The 20,215-nt window shown below is 30.5% G+C and overlaps 1 protein-coding gene across 1 annotated transcript in view; it reads left to right on the forward strand.

Annotated features, from left to right (window-relative positions):
* Positions 1-20,215, forward strand: part of LOC126743950 (uncharacterized) — a 282,046-nt gene that overhangs the window by 76,224 nt on the left and 185,607 nt on the right. The window contains exons 2-4 of the mRNA XM_050451243.1: positions 646-825; positions 886-1,121; positions 10,341-10,560. Of these exons, the coding sequence (XP_050307200.1) occupies positions 662-825; positions 886-1,121; positions 10,341-10,560 (620 nt within the window). The 5' untranslated portion in view covers positions 646-661. The remainder of the gene's footprint in view (positions 1-645; positions 826-885; positions 1,122-10,340; positions 10,561-20,215) is intronic.

The raw sequence follows: 20,215 nt of genomic DNA on the forward strand, positions 1-20,215 counted from the left end.
ACACAAAAAAAACTAAAAAAATCAATTTTTTTAAGAGGTTTTCTTGTTTTTTCTCCCAAAAAAAATTATTTTATAAGAAGTTTCTTAATATAATTTGTAGTCTTCTAATGAGACGTTGTACATATCTTCTATAGGTCATTATTTCCGCAAAGAAACTGTTAAGCCTTCAGAGACCTGTTAAATTTCATGTTACTCAATGAACAGTTGCGACCTGTATCGAATTTCCTTGAAAGATTTTTTTTTAAATTTAAAGGCATCCTAGTCCTAATTAAAAAACAAATTAAAATTTGTAAATAATCAAGTGGTAGCCCCATGTTTCTAGATTATAAAAAGGTAAACGTCGTTTATCTAACTCAAACATAACCAAAGTTATAAGCACTTTTGCCCGACGGGTCCGAATTTTGTGCGAAAACTCTTTTGCGGAACAGTCCCTCCATTAGAGTTTCGCTCTAATATTAACAGACTTTATAATTGGATACGAAAAAAAAATTCATATATTTAGGCAGTAGTATAGAAATTAAAAGATGATTTTGGGAAAAAGTGTATAAATTCAATTTTCCTTTAATTAACAAACTAACTTTAAAGTTCACTACTACTAAGTTTAATTTGAGACTCTATATATAGATTTTTTTCTCGTTGTTTTAGGTTACATCACCGTAGTATGGCGGCTCCTCGATCCTCGAGGAAAACCAAAGGCAGATCACCTGACACGCCCTTTTTCACAAGAAAAAATGCTAACTCGAGGAGTGTGACATATGCCTATGCTACCAAAACCCTCTCTACAATTCCCTTTCAAGTTAAAAGTAAAGAAACTTTCTGTATCAGGTAACATTAATCTTAAGCCTGAAATAATAACCATTACAAGCGTATTTGCTTGCGTTTAAGATATGGCGATATGATAGAAGAAAACCTGATGCTGGACAATGATACCAACAAGAATACTTTTCATAAATTGGACAAGAGTTTACTAAAACATAGTTTTCCCAAAATATTGTTTCTAAAGAAGAATTCAGACGACGTAACGGATACAATGCAAACGTTAGATCCTTTAGAAGATTTAGATTATAATACGAATAATGGAAACAAGAGTGATATAAGTGCCTCAGACAATTTATCTTTAGGTAATCTATGAATATTATTTTTACTAGTTTTGCATGAAAATCTAATAATAAATATGATTATTTGCACTGCATAAGTTCACTAGCTTCAGTATAAAATTTTCTGAACAGTGTAGATTATTGAGATCAGTAGATCAGAATCATATGTAAAATTCTTATCACACTTTATGAAGAATACTAGATGATGATTAATATGTAATCCTTTCTATCAGTTATTCATTTTTTTGAACTCTTTCTTCGCATCTTGAGAAGCATTTTGAGGTATTAACAGCTTTTAGTATTAAATAAAATCAATCTAACCTTTACCAGATAGTCTTGAGCCTATTTCAACTTACAAAAATCAGCTTTTTTAGTTGCTAGTTGGTAGTTTATCATAAACTATTTAATTATGTGGTTTACGTATCCTTTACGATTTTCTCTGAACAAGTAAAAATAATTTCATTTACATTTGCTTCAATTTGGTCAAACAATTCAAACCTTTTGCTAACTTTTTTATAATTTCTTGTGGATCTCTTGTCTTTTCTAACATTTAGAATATTTGATCGGGTTTCTTTATATTCGGGTTCTTTAATTTCTGTTCCTTCGTATAAAGTTTCAGAATTAAATTCGAGTGATAATAAAGTATTTGAGTGATTACCAAGAACTGTTAGACATGTGTGGAGTTCTAAAGAAATGATAGAAAAGTTCGTATACAAGACGGGGTTTTATTAATATCATCTTCTTTATCACTCAAGTTGAATCAGCAAGGGAGTCTATAACAGGTACAAGATATGTCAACATTTTGCTATCACGATCTACTGAGTTTAATTATTCAACTATAGACTTTAAATTTGCTTTCAATTTAAATCTGATAATCTAATTCTCAATCAGAGTATGATGATATCAACGATATGAATATTGTTGATCATTAAGAGCTATACAGGGTATTTGAAAAGTAAAGAAATTTATCTTAATACTTTGTAGAACTGGTCAAGAGAAGTTAATGTACCAAAAATCACCTACATACAGGATAGTTGATGACCGACGGGATGTTAACCGTATATGGAAAACTTAATATAGCATTTTTCTGAAAATTTTGAAGCCATGGTAGAATTCTATCGGTTTAATATATTTTTAGCACCGCAGTGTTGTCGCTTATATAATAAAATGACAATACTTTTAAGTTTTTAAACGGAACACCCTATATACAGTACCGAGCAAAAGTGGAGAAACATTTTATTTAATAAATAAAAAGCCAGAGTAATCGACTATTGCTAATAAACAAATACTCACATTATTTCTTTAGGTTCAAAGGAATGGAAAAACATATTTGGTATTTATAAATTCTTGCATCAACCAAACAATCTAATTGCTTATCTTTATTTTATGAGGAGCAAAAGTAGAGAAACAGTTTTAAAGTTCTTAGTTTATGTTTGCTTATTGAAAGCAATACACAATAATATTTTGTTAATTAATAAAGAATAGCCTGTAAATATGCCTCGAGGTATTACTTTGGCGTTATGTATAAAACAGTTGATAATATCAAAATATCAATCGGGTGTTAGGCAAGCAATCATTGCTAAGCAGTTAGGATTAAACCGCTCAGTCGTTTCCAAAACCATAAAGTTACACCGCATTAGGAACTCATTAATAAGTCCACCTAAAACTGGTAGGCCTAGAAAAACGACGCCTAAAGTTGACGAGAAAATTGAATCCTTAGCTCTTAAAAATCCATTTAACACAACAGTGGATATAAAATCTCAACTAGACGATGTAAATATTAGTGTCCATACAGTTCGAAGACGTTTAAGGGACAGTGGCTTGCCGGCAAGAAAACCATCTAAGAAACCCTTCATTTCGAAGAAGAATCGAACCGCCCGACTTCAATTTGCACATGACCATTTAAACTGGTCAGAAGCAAGATGGAATACAGTATTATTTTTGGATGAAAGTAAGTTTAATTTATTTTCTTCTGATGGTATTTTATGGGTCAGGCGTCCTAAAAATAAAAGAGTTGACCCAAAGTATACTTTTGGCACTATTAGGCATGGAGGGGGAAATGTACAAGTGTGGGGTTGTTTCTCTGGTATGGAAATGGGCCCCATTGTCAAAATTGATGGGATTATGGATCGGTTTAAATATTTAGAAATATTAACTGATAATATGTTGCCATATGCAGAGGAAAACATGCCATTGCCATGGAGGTTTCAACACGACAATGATCCGAAGCATACAGCTAAAATTATAAAAAAAATTTTTGAGGACAAAAAAATAACTGTTGTTAAGTGGCCAGCTCAGAGTCCTGACCTTAATCCCATAGAGAATCTATGGGATTTAGTAGACAAAAAAATTCGTAAGGAACATCCCGAAAAATTTAAAAATGGGACGAGTTGTTTGAAGCAGTTGAAGCTGCATGGCATTCTGTACCCAAGGAGACCTTAGGGAATCTGATTGGATCTATGAAAAGGAGATGCCTTGCAGTTATTAAAAATAAGGGATATGCAACTAAATATTAATTTGTTGTTATTATATATTTTCTTTAAATATGTGTTTCTCTATTTTTGCTTCCTGTTTTTTTTTTAATTAATTTACATATGGCTTTATAATAAGTAGAATTATATTGTTTATGTTTTATTTTTATTATCTGGTATATTTATATTTATTTTATTTACTGTATTTTAAGATTTTTTGTTTAATTATACTTTCCTATTCCCAACTTCTAGCGGCTTTTGAAAAAATATTTATTGCGTGTTTTTGTTGAAAACCAAAGGATTAATAATTAGGGATATTTAATTTAAATTAAGGGTCTATTTTTATCACCCCTGTACATTCGAAACAAAATAATAAAGGTTGGTTATATTTAAAAAAGAGCTTGTGTCAGTACATATATGTAAGTTTATAAATACATAGAAAAATAATCAAGTCAACATTTTTAAGAAAGTACACTAAATTTCTTTAATTAGACTGTCTATTATACTCTAGAAAATTTTAAAACATTAGAAAATATCAATACAATATGTATAATTTTAATATAGTGCCTACATAAATAATGCTTTTCCTATTGAAATATACAGGGTGTCTCACGACGAATAGACGCGATCGATATTTCGGAAACTAATTTTTCAAAAATTTTGAAAATTTGGCAACATGGCACTGTCGAGGGGGGCTACACAACTAAAATATTTTGACAGTTGTGACGTTTCCGGTTATACCGGAAGTAGGTGTCAACTTCGTTATTTTAAATGGAACACCCTGTATATTTTTACTTTTTTGGCTTTTACGTGAAATTCTAAGTATATTTTGTGTATAATGTCCTATACCTAAGTGTAACCGTTTTTGACATATTTTTAATTTCATGTGAAAAACTATGTTTATAAGCCCTAACATAATTACCGATTACTCCCTTTTAGTAGCCTTTATTTATTGGTTAGTTTTGGTTTTATTTTAGAGGAAGGACCACTTTAAAAGACTATTTTAAAATTTGGCTAAAAAAAAGATACAGGGTGGTCAAAAACTAGCATTAAAAATTAAAATGAAAAAATCATTAAAAGTCAATTTTTTTAAATGGAAACCCCCTATTTTTATATTTTTTTCATAAAGATAATTAAAAATAAGGTTAACTTTGTATAAGGTTATCTAGTCCAAAAATTGATAGTTTCCGAAATATTGGCAGTTTAAATTTGGCCTAATATTAAAAGCCGTATAATAACACGGCTCAAGGATTGTTGATTAGTTGGGCATGACGGTTGTCATAGTAACCGCTAGAAGCGGCAGTAAGATAATGGATTATAACAGAAATGTACACTTTTTAATTAAATTACACTTTTACGAAGAAAACTTAAATAGCAAGTAACTTATAAATTTAATGCATATAATCCATTGTCTTACTGCCGCTTCTAGCGGTAACTATGACAACCGTCATGCCCAACTAATCAACAATCCTTGAGCCGTGTTATTATACGGCTTTTAATATTAGGCCAAATTTAAACTGCCAATATTTCGGAAACTATCAATTTTTGGACTAGATAACCTTATACAAAGTTAACCTTATTTTTAATTATCTTTATGAAAAAATTATAAAAATAGGGGGTTTCCATTTAAAAAAATTGACTTTTAATGATTTTTTCATTTTAATTTTTAATGCTAGTTTTTGACCACCCTGTATCTTTTTTTTAGCCAAATTTTAAAATAGTCTTTTAAAGTGGTCCTTCCTCTAAAATAAAACCAAAACTAACCAATAAATAAAAGCTACTAAAAGGGAGTAATCGGTAATTATGTTAGGGCTTATAAACATAGTTTTTCACATGAAATTAAAAATATGTCAAAAACGGTTACACTTAGGTATAGGACATTATACACAAAATATACTTAGAATTTCACGTAAAAGCCAAAAAAGTAAAAATATACAGGATGTTCCATTTAAAATAACGAAGTTGACACCTACTTCCGGTATAACCGGAAACGTCACAACTGTCAAAATATTTTAGTTGTGTAGCCCCCATCGACTGTGCCATGTTGCCAAATTTTCAAAATTTTTGAAAAATTAGTTTTCGAAATATCGATCGCGTCTATTCGTCGTGAGACACCCTGTATATATATATATATATATATATATATATATTAAATTATAGGAATATTAATTTACTTGACAATTAACATAAATTAAAAACTGTATCACAAAGAAGAACCCTAATAAGAACCTATAATTTCGTCAAAACTCTAAAAACGTATCATATTTTAGAACAATCGGACAATTAGAACCTAGTCTACACCTAAAAAAAATTATGAAAATTATAAAGACGGACCTGGACGGCCCATTTTTACATATAGAAAAGTTCTCTAATAATGTCTCTATCAAATAAAATTTATTTTAAAGTAAAACCTGGTAAAAATTGTTTTGTTATTAAAAAGAAAATAAAATTATATATAGTTTAAATAATAATTTTTTCGAATTTCTCTATTTTTCAAAATAATTTATAATAGATAGCTCTGTCAAAAACAAAAAGTAAATATTTTTAAATACTTACGTATAAATGCTACTTCATTTTTATTTTCTATCATTTTTTACTATATTAAACTTGTAATTTAAAATTATATGACAATGGGTGGAATGCATAAAAAGTAGTATATGCTAATGCTTCAAGTATGTACTACATTTCTAAAGTTTATAATACACTAATGAAGCATTTACTACTCTCTGTAGCATATACTACTATGTACGCGATACATAGAAGAAGGTGCTATGCTTTGGAAGTATCTACTAGTTATAATAGTATTTACTACAATTTAAATGAAGTTGGTGTTTGACAAACTTCGGCCCCAGCAATCAAAGTGTTTTAGTAAAAAATGGAAGTTTTTATGGATGTGCATCGTCAAAAAGTATACAAACAAAGAAGAGAATACAATAATGACGATTTATATCGAAAATTATTTAGGTAATTACCATAAATTTAATAGATTTTTCTATCTCAATCATCTAATCACGCTTTGGTATTTAAGATTTAATAGAGAAAATGTAGAGTGGCTTGGACATTATTTTCTCTAAGATGATAATGAACCGGTGGAAACAAGGGGTGGAGCCCTGTCACCGACTCGGAAAATGGAGGTTTTTTTGAGAAGTTTAGGTGTTTCTAGTAAATTAACTTTGTAATTTGAAAAATGTAAATAACTTTTCTTACAGGAGATCCTGGATTTTAGCAAGGACTTGGTGTTGATCTAGACGTCTATCAAAGCACTGTTTCCAGAACCTTAGCCACGGTATCTAAAGCAATTTATTCAAAAAGAAACAATTGGATAAAGTTCCCCAACACTAACGAATTGCTTAGAGTTGCTATTAATGTGGGAGCACGTGGTGAGCGAATGCCCAGGATTATAGGTGTTCTTGACTGTATACCCATGTAAAAATAACAAAACCATCTATTCACGGTGATGAATACGTGAACAGAAAAGGGGTATGCTCAATAAATGTTCAAGCTACTTGTAATGCCCGAGAAATGTTTACAAGTGTGGATGCATCTTGGCCAGGCTCCGTACACGATAGTCGAATTTGGCGAAACTCCATAGTGCATGGAATTATGTATAATAATGTACACGAAGTAGCTTTATTAGGTGATGAAGGATATGGTGTTGCCCCGTGGTTATTGACACCATATAAAAATCCAACTACACCAATGCAAGAAAATTATAATTTAATCCATGCAAAGGAACGATGTGTCATAGAGCGCTGCTTTGGTCAGTTAAAACGGCGTTTTTCAATGCTCCAGTATACTTTTCGCCTAAAAACTGAAAACATTGCGGAACATATTGTGAGTGCATTTGTACTTCACAATATAGCTAAATATCTACAAGATCCATACCATGATTTTGATCGAATTAAGATGGAAGTTCAGCATCTCAATGAACTAGTGCCTGAGGGTAATCAAGCACAAATTCGAAATTAAGGTACACAGCGCAGAAATGAAGTTGTTGAGTTTTTATTTCGTAATGATAACTAACATACCTAATAATTTAAGTTATTATTATTATAATTATATACTAAATAGGTAACTTATGAAATGTTCAATAATAAACTAAGTATAAAAAACTAACAACTAAATAAACTAATTATTTCAATTTTAAGTTTGTGACAAAATATCAAACTATAAAAGAAATAAATGGATACTACACCTCATTTTATATTTAAATTATGGGTTCATACGTAAATTTTATATTCCTGTTAATAATCCAACATGTCCCGCCTAATTAAATGGTCAACTAACTGCCCACCAGCTTTGGCAAAATTTACCAATGCAATCGCGGCCCGTTCCTGAGCTTCGGCTGAAGACTGTTGAGCTCGAGAAGTAGAAATTTGGGCTTCGGCTGCTTCAATTTGTTTTCGTAGGTGTACAGGTCTTTTGTAGTTGAATAAGTGTCTCCTTCTTATCAGCTGCTTTAGAACCTTTAAGTGTCATGACTTTAACTTGTTTGGAGCCAGATTTAGAACTGAGGAAGTCATCTTCACTGTTTTGAAGGAAACATCAATCTCATTGCTTACACCGGCCTGACATGCACCTGGTATTCTGTGTAGAACTGGGTTTTCTCCTACATTCCATAAGTCGTAGATTTTTTTTTGCCATTCCGTCAGTACAATTCTTTTATTTCCAGTTTTTTTCAAGTCAACTATTTTCTTAACTTTTGTTTTCATGTTATTAAACTTTTTCAAAATTTGTTTTGTGTCTAGGTTTTTTCCCATTATTTTATTAAAACCAGTTGTTAATTTTTTTAGTGCATCTTCTTTTTCGTTTTAATTTTTGGTGTCATCTTTTTATCAAACAAAATTTGATAACTTTCAAGTAGAGTAACAAATAATACTTGTTCGTTTTTATCTTGTCCTAGCTCTTTTGTTGCATGGGAATCTGAAGAATCAACCAGTATTATAATCACTGAACTTTTAAAAAGTTTCAATCCGAACCGAATTACACGAACACACTTAATACTAATAGACGCACTGATAGAAAAACGAGTTTTGACAAGTTCTTGTCAATTTTGAGAACTTTGACACGCGCTTACTGCGACACTAGTAGATACTTTTCTCTTAAGTAGTAGGTACTTCTGTTGGGCCGTACAGTGTAGTATTTACTTCATAAGCGAAGTAGATACTTTTATGTAAAAGCAAATGCTATAAAGTAAATACTTTTTAGCGAAGCATTAGCATCTACTACTTTTTATGCATTCCACCTAATATCTACAACAAAACGAATAATTAAACAAACGATTAAGATAATTATTCGAGATTCTTTACTATTTTCTTGCTAATTTAAATGAATTGAGCTTAAACAGTTAATGTATATCTATCTGGAAAATTAGATCTTTTTTCAGCATGCTGTTTTTTACTGCCCAAACATGATTATAAATTACATGCATATACATGCAATGAAATTTTACATCTCATCACATGTAAATGTAGCCTCGTCCGTATACAAATTTAATCTCGTAAAATATTCACTTCTGTCGCACTATTCTAAAAGCCATTAGAAAAATACGACTCGCATACTGTTTTTGTATTGTTTTCCATGCTTTACTATGACAAATTTCAACTTAAGCTGCTATAGCTCTAGTATTCATTGTTTGGTCGTCTGCGACCATTTTTAAGTCTTCTCTAAATGCCCTGAAGTTTAGTAACTAAACTTACAAACATACGTGATACTCTCTAAAGAAGTATTATAATGTCCACTAGTTCATTAGTTTCTTACTTAAGGGCCATTTTTTCACATAAAATAATTGGACCAATAGAATACACACTATTAAAAAACTGAGACAACTGATCGGACAAAAGATTCGTACTAAAAACCACACAATAACACAAATTTTGGTAAATGGTAGGAGCAGTAAACAAAAAACGGTAAAAATTTACATGGCATTCTCCGAGAATATCAAAACATTTGTTTATTAACATTCTTATTTTTTCATATTTTTAATGTTTTACTATCTCTTTTATATGCGTGATTTTTGGTGTATCAACTCCCTTTGGCGAGTCTTACATGCAGTTAAAATAAATGTCTCAACTTGTATATAAAATATCTGAGTTTGTGCCTCATAAAAGATAGAAAAGGCCATACTTATTTTTCAGGTTTTCCATCTTTACAAGTATCAGGAAGGCTTTATGGATGAGTTTCTATAGTTATTCCGTGCATAATATAACCGCAATTTTTTTCCATGGCAAGATCTTAAGTATAGAACGTGACTGTTAAATCATTCTGTAGTACATCTGTATCATCCAGCTGAGTTTTAAGTGATTTTCACTTGAAAAATCAACAATGAAAGTTTTATGTAAGCTTTAATAGGTTTGAAGTATAATTTTCAACTAATTCATTTATCGTTTTGTGTTCCGAATTATTTTAACGTAGTTCATGATACTCTTTGACTGATTTCTGAATATCCTTTTCATTCTAAATTTGGATACACCATGATATAATGAATAGTTGAATTGAGCTTGGTTCCACTTGTTGTTTTGACAAATGGGCCTAAAGATCAATTTGAACCTTTAAATTATTTAAGTAAATAATTTTTATAGATTCGGTTTTTTTGGCATGAAAACTCTAAATTTTCTAAAATATCTAGTAGCTTCTAAGTAGTTAAACGTAGTTAGTTATTCTTTGAAGTCTTCAATTACTTATTTAGGCTGTAAGTCTATATTAATTTTTAATTTCATTCTTGTCAAATATTATCATTTTTTTTAATATCCAGGGCATTTATTAATTGTAGATAACAAAAACGAACCATCTACTGCCACCCATAGCTTACACCAAGAACTACACGACGATTATTCGAAAGAAAAACAGAAGAACCGCAACAGCTTTCACCAAAATGTGGAGGAAGCTTTAAGCTCGTTATTGTGGCAACCTTACGAGTACCAAACCCATAATAGTAACGACGCGTATAATGGAAATTACGAAAGTTATGATTACGAATCTTTTTCAACATGGTAAGTTATTCAATTTAATTTTTTAAAGTCTTTAAGGTCGATCTATATTGAAGATTGGCTTTGTTAACCATCGTGTTTCTTTGTTCCACTTTGCTAGTTTCTTGATTACATTTGTACTGTTGTCATAAATTTTATATTTTTATGAAACTTTCGATAATTATTCTACTGAAAATAATGACTATTTAACAACAAAAATTATGCGTTAAATTGGCGTAAAAAGTATATACATATATACAGTTTTTTTTTAGTACTAATACGCGGTAATATTCAATCGATCACTCCGGTAATAAACTTGACCACTTTGTTGTCCTTTAATTCCAATATGCCCTATAAATATGAAACTTTATGGTATTTCATTTATATTGGCCGTAAATGTGTTTACGAATATTGGTCGTAATATTTATTTTGATCATATAGCTGCCAAATTAAACGGGTTTTATATAACTGTTTTATTTGTTTTTGATACATGTTTTTTCTATCTGTCGTTGTGGCATGTTATACGTGATAAAAATCCCAAAAAGATTTTTAAAGAAAAATATTAATAATTTATTTAATAATGAAATAATCATTATATTATAGACTTTTTAATGCATACTCGTAAATTCCTTATTTTATAGAAACAAACATTAGTTTTTGAAGTTTCCACTATTTTTACATATCACTTTTACGTGTTGACGTATTAGGACTACGTCACATTAATGCTGAATACTAAACAATTTAAACACAGGTACCTATTTAACGTTCATATCCTTTTTACTATTCAAGATTTCTCTAAACAATGATAATCTTCTGTCATCGTACAATAATTGTTGTACATATTCTTAAAATAAATAAATAATCGCCTATACATAAACTGAGTTACTTATTTTATTACGTCTTTACCTATTATATAAAATATTATTCGGCTATGAGCTGTTAATTCTTATTTGTTTTGATTTTTCCTTTTAAATCTACCATGAACATTTAATCTAAAAAAAGGCACAGTGTAAGAGTGCTCTTGCGATTAATTTTCTATAACTTAATTTATTTTTGGTCTGATATGTTTTTTTGTTAAATCTTAGAATGAATTAATAATGTGACATTTTTTTTTTAAATTTGTTTCTAAAATAAAAACACATTTCAGGTCTGATAGAATAATGCTATTGTTTATTTACTTTATTTTTAAATTTTTTGGCAGAAGCCAATTAATTTTCTTTTTCTCAATCCGTAATAGCATAGTAAGAAGGCTGTTGTTGAAAAGAAAATTAAATACAGTTACTAGTTTATAAGGTTGAAGCTTAACATTTTTAATGGGTTATATACAAACTAAATTTATATCTGGAATACACGACTCTATTAGGGATTTACTTTCATTTTTGTTTATTTTTTATCTTATTAGCCTAGCATAGTTTTATGTGTGGTGGCATTTTTTTTTAAATGTTATTCTTAGTTTTATCCTAGCATTGGCGTGGGATGCTGATGGAGGGTAATAGGAACAATCTTGATTTTTGTAATAATAATAATGATAATAATAATAATAAGACGTTTATTAGCCACCAATACAAAAAAAAGCATAATTACAAAAGGTAAAATGATTATATACATGGAATTGAACATTAGAATATTAAACAAAGAGAGCATATTAAATAAAAACAACAGGTTATATAAAGAATTTAGTTAACACAAGTAAGGCAACTAAAAAGCCATGCATTCAGACTTCCAGAAAAGAAGGAAACAACTTCCTGGATTCTGTTAAGGCTTATAATAGAAGAAGTGAGAGAAAAAAAAAACAATTCTTATAGACAAACCAAAAAAAAAAACACATAGGTAGGCATATACTTATGAGGGGTAAAAGCAGCAGGGGGAAAATGGATGAAACGGAATGAAAAAAATTCTTTTTTTTTCTTCGTTTTTTTTTTATCAGTTAATTTTTGAATAATAAATGTTAATAGAATATTTTACGTTACATTCAGTTAATTAGCATGTGCGTAGTATTTTAATAAAGAAAGGCAATCAAGAAAAATTAAGTTTGATTTAAAAGAAGAAGCTTGGTTTTTAATTTAAAAGTTTTTTCAGTGACAGTAAAATTAATTATTTTGAACTTATTAATCAAATTTGGTACGACATAAGAAAAGGATCGCTTAAAGAGTTCTTTGCTATGGCAAGGAATTGTTAAAAGATTTTTACGTCTTATATTAAGATTATGCACATCAGTACGATAGGTAAGCTTTTCAAGTAAGTAAGGCGGAGTTTTTGATTTAAGAATTTTGTAAGAAAAACATAAAATATGTAATATTCGTCTATTGTGCATATTTAGCCAACCTGCTTCTTTTAATTTATAAGAAATATGTTGCCGTCTTCTTATACCAAATATAAGTCTTAAGCAAGAGTTTCGAAGTTTTTGAATTTTACCTGAGTCGGAGTTATCGAGACATGGTCCATAAATTGTGTCGCAAAAATTTAACGGTGATAGTTCTAAAGCATCACAGAGCAGTTTTTTGATACTTGAGCTTAAAAAATGTCTTTGACGATATATTGTTTTTAAGGCAGAATATCCATTTTTTAGTTTAAGGGTAACATGTTCTTTGAATCTAAGTTTATAGTCCATTACTAGTCCAAGATTTTTTGCAGAGTTTTTAAAACTTATTATATTGTTATTAAGGTGTACATTTAAATTATTTAAAATATTAGTTCGATGATTGTCACTACAAGAAAGAATAGCTGCTGATTTAGTGGGGTTAATCTTTAGAAGTAATTTTTGAGTTTCTATATTTAAGATATTTAAATCCTCATTTATATATTGATTAGCTTGGACAACATTAATGTGATGAAATGAATAAAATAGCTGGGTGTCATCTGCATAGCAATGGTGCTTACAGTGTAAAATTTTTTTTAGTAATTTGTGAAGTATAAAGAGTATAAAACAAAAAACCAAGAATGCTACCTTGGGGTACCCCAGAGGTAACATCCAGTGCATTTGATTTATTGTTATTAAGCACTACTCTTTGTTTTCGATTAAACAAAAAAGGAGACACCAATGCCAACGCAGACTCAGCAAAACCCATATATTCTAATATAGCCAGTAATATTCTGTAATTTACCATGTCAAAGGCTTTAGAAAAATCTAAGAGAACCAACACCGTAGCTTAATTAATTTAAAGTTTCTTAAAAATATCATCAGTCACTTTAGATAAAGCGGTTGCACAACTATCTATAATGGATGATAATGGCGGAAATGGTCAGTTTTGGTCTAAATACGCATCAATTATTAAAATCCAATAATACGTTTTTATGTGGTCATCTCAATATTCGGTCCCTTAATACTGGATTCGATGAATTTGTAAATGAGCCGCTCAGGAGCAGAGTGGCCCAAGTGCAAAAAAGGAGTTTTGAGATAATTGACATTAAATTTTTTTATAAAAAGTCAAACGGAAATTTGTATCGTAAAAGATTTATTTATTCTAAGTTTACCACTTTAATAATAATAATATGGCACATAACATTATATTGGAACAAAATAATTTCAAAAAACATTCTTTTGCTGTAAAAAAAAACCAGTTGGGCCACTCTGCCCTTTAAAATTATTATTAAAAAAAAAAAAAAATTATAGCACTTGAGCCTCAACGTCTTGTTCTTGTGTCACAATATCTTTATCAACAGAATTCTCACTGGTTGTCAAATTATTATAAAATTCATGGGCGATTGGGGGTATATAGCACAGAAATCCTTGAAGGTCTTTATACTTCAATTTTTCAATAGGTCGGCCTCTGGGAAAAAAGTAATACTTTATTTTAGAATAGATTTCTTAATCAATTTTTTGGCCGTTTAGTTTAATGTTTGTCTTTGATGAGTAAAATGGCTATTCAGTATTGTATAGCTAAAAAGAGATTCTAAAAAATATATATTTTTAAGGCGTTACAATCGAAAATCTGATCCAAGAGTAGGATTTCGGTGACTTCCACTAAAGTGCCAATATCTAGAAAACCATCGATTTTTTACTGAGGTCATTTTATGTTCTTCTGGGTACTTATGAGTTGCTCCATCAGCCCTTTCAGTATTATCGTTAACTTTCCGGACACCCTGTATATGCCTTTATATATAAAATAATAAAGTGGGGTCAACCCCCTCATTTAAATAAGTTATTTACTACTCTCTCGCATTTACACAATACTCGTAATGCTGGAAGTTTTAGAATTCCTCAACATAGAACAAGTAACTTCCACAAGTCATTTTCGGTTGTCGGAGTTACAATGTGGAATAACTTGCCAAATAATATTAAAGATTTGCTACTTAATAAATTTTACACCAAGGTTAAGCAAATTCTTCTCGACTCTCAATGAGATGCCTAGTAGTATGTTTAACATAAACTGCAAAATCAACTAAGACCAAAGATAAGTTGGCCTGTTGAATCTTTCTTTTGTAGTTTTCTTTTGTCTGTCGTCGCATGCCAGCCAAATTGCTTTGCCATTTTAGTTTCTGCCCTTTTTAGTTTTAGTTTTGTTCTTTTTTAGGTTAATTAGGAATTTTTTTTTGTGTTTATTTATAATCTTTTCAGTTTCAATATGATGCAAAAAAGTAGTCCATTTTTCTCAAAGAGACCTCTTGATAATAAAAATTCAGAGAATAGAGGGACACAAAGTCAATGGTCTCAAAAGATGTTTATTTTAAAAAATGATTACACGTGTTTCGCCCTAAGGCATCGTCAGATCTAAAAAAAAACAGAAAGCAACCCTAGTACAAAAACAACAATGCATAGACACAAATTACAATATAGAGATTTGACTTACCGGTAAAGCTATAGGATTAACGCCACAAACATTCAAGTTAAAACAAAAATAAATACATACAAAATAAAAATAATGTTGACGTTCACATTAATTTCGGCGTCAAAACTAATTAAATAAAAGTAAACAAAACAAGCAGAGTGAGGTTAAGTTGAACGGGAGAACGGAAAAAAAGCAAAACATAAAATAAAAAATAAAAAGTGAAATATGACTTGGTCGAGAAATGAACCAGCGACCATCAGGTTCGTAGGCAAGTGCTTAACTTGCGTTAACTAACGTGCTATCCAGGTCGTGATAAATATTGTTGAAAATTAAATGCGGTTCGAAGGTAAAAACATCATTCACACAAGACAGTACAGGACTCCTTTTTGCCCTTGTGATTTCCATCTTCTCTAATAGGTCAAGCTTCTTTCCCTTGGTGCACTCATGAAGGATTTTTACATTTTTCGGGATGGAGGGAAAGTGTTTTGAGGACAATAAATGACTTGCAAAAGCCGATTTAGTCTCGGTGATTTCGGTATCTTTGTGTTTATTATATTCTCTTAAGTGTTCCTGCACTCTCGTTTTTATTTTCCTTCCAGACTGACCAATGTAAACGGCACTACATTCCCCGCAGTTAAGTGAGTAAACTCCCGATTGGGTTAAGGGTTCTCTTTTATCTTTAATGTTTACGAGCTTTTTAAATAATGTGTTGGAAGTTTTGAATGATATCTGTAAATTATAGTTTTTAAAAAATTTAGCAAATCGGGAGGAGATACTACCAAAGTAAGTGAGGCAATGAAATCTAGAATTTTTAATGCTGGTGTTATGGATTAAATTATAGGAGAGCTTGTATTTATTATAAAATTTGAAATAGATTCTATTAATTATACTTAATGGAAACCCATTATTTACTGCAATCTGTTTAATTGTAGCTAACTCTTTTTGAAAGGCGCTTGCTGATAATGGTATTTTGAATAACCGGTAGAAAAAAGGGTTGAATGCAGCAAATTTATGAATCTTTTTGGAAAATTTATGGGAATTAGAATCAAAGTGGATAATGTTGTCCGTCGAGGAAGGTTTTCTATAAATATCAAAGGTGATTTTGTTGTTATCTCTAGTCAGCAAAAGGTCTAAAAAAGGAAGCTTACCCTCTTTTTCTTTTTCTAAGGTAAAAGTTATGTTAGGATGTAGAGAGTTTAAAAAATACAAAAAATTATCCAGTCCGAGTTCATCCCCACTCCACGCCAAACAGACATCATCCACATACCGTTTGTAAAAAACAATGTCCTTGGCAAAGGTACTGCACATTATCCTACTCTCCAGGTTATGCATAAAAATCTCACTTAAAAACGGGGACAGACAAGAGCCCATCGCCAACCCATTGGTCTGTTTGAAGAAACAATTGTTAAATTTAAAAAAATTTTGGTCGAGAACAATCGATAACAAAGTGATTAAGTTGTCTATAATTAGTTTAGGTAAGGAGGTTTTATTTAACAAATTCAAGACAAGATCAACGCAATCCTTGGAAGGTATACTTGGAAAGAGGTTTTTAACATCTAAAGATATTAATATCGTTTTTTCAGATATTGGTGTATTTTTAAGGGTCTCAGCAAAATCTATAGAATTTTTGGTGGAGTAAATGTTATTAAATGCTGTAATATCTCTTAAGACTTTATTAAGCCACGAGGATAGTAAATAGCAAGGTGAATCTAAAAAACAAACTACAGGACGAATAGGATAGCCAGTCTTATGGACCTTGGGTAAACCGTAAAGTAAAGGTGTTTTCGGGTTCATGGGGTATACTTATACTTATTAGTGTGGAAGAAGTCGAGAGTGAGTGCTGTGTTATCTAAAGTATTTTTGAGTTTATTAAAAAATGAGTCTGTTGGGTCTCTAGGAATAGGTACAAACTCATTTGAATTCAAAAAATGCAGAATTTTTTCGATATAATGACATCGCTTCATGAGTACCAAGTAATTACCTTTACCTGCCTTCGTGACAATCAAGTCGTGAACCCTGATTTTGTCTTTAATTGTTTTTAGGATTTTCTGATTACAGTTCGCCCGTTTTTTCTCACGAACGCTCGAATTGAGGAAAGTAATTAACTTTGATCTTAAAATATTTTTCAGAGAAATATCTGTGTTTTGAATGATGCTTTCGGCCTCTACTGCTAACGTCTCTCTACACTGAATGTTAGCATTATGAGAAAAATTAAATTTTAAATTTCGTTTTAACACATTCTCTTCCTCTTTAGAAAAAACAACGTCGGAGAGGTTTAGAAAGCGTTTATGAAAGTTAAAATGACATTTACCTGTTATGCGTTGCTTTTCTTCGTAGGTCATGTATTTAGTTTTTTCCCACTTTAAATTAGTGAGTTTTCTGCCAAGCCTGAGAAAAGTTTTCTCCCCGAATGACTCAACCTCGTCTCTAAACTTAGAATCTAGATAAACAAATTCTATAAAAGAAAACATTAAAGTAAGGGTAAAATACAAGTATTTAAGTTTAGAATTGCAGGTGTTTAACTTATTATAATTACACTTAACTTCTTCTTTAAGCCAAATTGTCCTGGCACTCTTAAGAGCGGTTTCGGATGATCTGTTGTAAGTTTTGCAACGGATATTGATAAATCTTGGTGTCAACTTGAACGAAAGGCATTGTTGAAGGAACCATACTTTCAGCAGCAGATTTTTCCGTGTGAAGAGGTTGCTTCTGTAGAGCTGGACTAGTTTAGCCTGACTGGCATTCTCAAATTCAAAAAAGTGTTCTCTTTTTTAGACCTTTTGCTGACTAGAGATAACAACAAAATCACCTTTGATATTTATAGAAAACCTTCCTCGACAGACAACATTATCCAGTTTGATTCTAATTCCCCGTATTCTCATAAATTTGCTGCATTCAACTCCTTTTTCTACCGGTTATTTAAAATACCATTATCAGCAAGCGCCTTTCAAAAAGAGTTAGCTACAATTAAACAGATTGCAATAAATAATGGGTTTCCATTAAGTATAATTAATAGAATCTATTTCAAATTTTATAATAAATACAAGCTCTCCTATAATTTAATCCATAACACCAGCATTAAAAATTCTAGATTTCATTGCCTCACTTACTTTGGTAGTATCTCCTCCCGATTTGCTAAATTTTTTAAAAACTATAATTTACAGATATCATTCAAAACTTCCAACACATTATTTAAAAAGCTCGTAAACATTAAAGATAAAAGAGAACCCTTAACCCAATCGGGAGTTTACTCACTTAACTGCGGGGAATGTAGTGCCGTTTACATTGGTCAGTCTGGAAAGAAAATAAAAACGAGAGTGCAGGAACACTTAAGAGAATATAATAAACACAAAGATACCGAAATCACCGAGACTAAATCGGCTTTTGCAAGTCATTTATTGTCCTCAAAACACTTTCCCTCCATCCCGAAAAATGTAAAAATCCTTCATGAGTGCACCAAGGGAAAGAAGCTTGACCTATTAGAGAAGATGGAAATCACAAGGGCAAAAAGGAGTCCTGTACTGTCTTGTGTGAATGATGTTTTTACCTTCGAACCGCATTTAATTTTCAACAATATTTATCACGACCTGGATAGCACGTTAGTTAACGCAAGTTAAGCACTTGCCTACGAACCTGATGGTCGCTGGTTCATTTCTCGACCAAGTCATATTTCACTTTTTATTTTTTATTTTATGTTTTGCTTTTTTTCCGTTCTCCCGTTCAACTTAACCTCACTCTGCTTGTTTTGTTTACTTTTATTTAATTAGTTTTGACACCGAAATTAATGTGAACGTCAACATTATTTTTATTTTGTATGTATTTATTTTTGTTTTAACTTGAATGTTTGTGGCGTTAATCCTATAGCTTTACCGGTAAGTCAAATCTCTATACTGTAATTTGTGTCTATGCATTGTTGTTTTTGTACTAGGGTTGCTTTCTGTTTTTTTTTAGATCTGACGATGCCTTAGGGCGAAACACGTGTAATCATTTTTTAAAATAAACATCTTTTGAGACCATTGACTTTGTGTCCCTCTATTCTCTTAAATTTCAATATGATGGTTTGTAATGTCATTTTCTTGTTAAGGCCTGTTTCACGCAATTGCGCTATCGGTTTTATATAATCGCGAAGCAGTTCCTTTTACCAAAAATTGTCAAATTTTATTTTCTCATGTAATTATATTTATAAATATTTTTTTTTTAACTTTCTTGACTTTGACTTTTGACTTATAGCAAAAATTTTTATCTCACAGGCTCCAAAATTGAAAAGAAGAAGAAAATAGACTTATTCGCGTATTTAAAAGAAATATGAACTTAAATCTATAATGATACCGTTCGATATACTTAATTTAATTTAAATTCAATACGTTTTAAATACAATCATTTACTTGAGGTATACAGATTTTTTTATATCCTAGGAGCTGTTTAATCTATTAATCTCTGAGCTCGTTTCTTCTTTTCAATATCCTACCTAAATTTGTTATGAATATTAAAATTAAAAAACGATGAAAACAAAGAGACCTACTTTTTTAACGTTTCGGTAGTTATATCTACTACCGTTATCAAGGTAATTAAAGTAAAATTAAATAAAATTAAAAATAAAATACTTAACTTGCAAATTTTCAGCTATGTAATATCATCAAAATTTCTTCCTAATTCGAAAATACTTTAAATACTTTTTTTATATGATTTGACGGTTTATTAATAGTTTGACAAACTATCTTGAAAGATAACCAAAAGGTTGCTTCTTTGAAATTAAACGGGTGTGATCTGTATGTAAATTACTGATAAAAAATATATAAATATCAAATATTTTAAATCATTAATTAATTTTGAGAATACACCGATCTATCTCTATTTTTAGCAAAGGAATCCATGTATTATGAAAATCAACGGAACAAGTAGCTAAGCAT

This window comes from Anthonomus grandis, chromosome 1, assembly GCF_022605725.1.
Source record: "Anthonomus grandis grandis chromosome 1, icAntGran1.3, whole genome shotgun sequence".
NCBI classification, from domain to species: domain Eukaryota; kingdom Metazoa; phylum Arthropoda; class Insecta; order Coleoptera; family Curculionidae; genus Anthonomus; species Anthonomus grandis.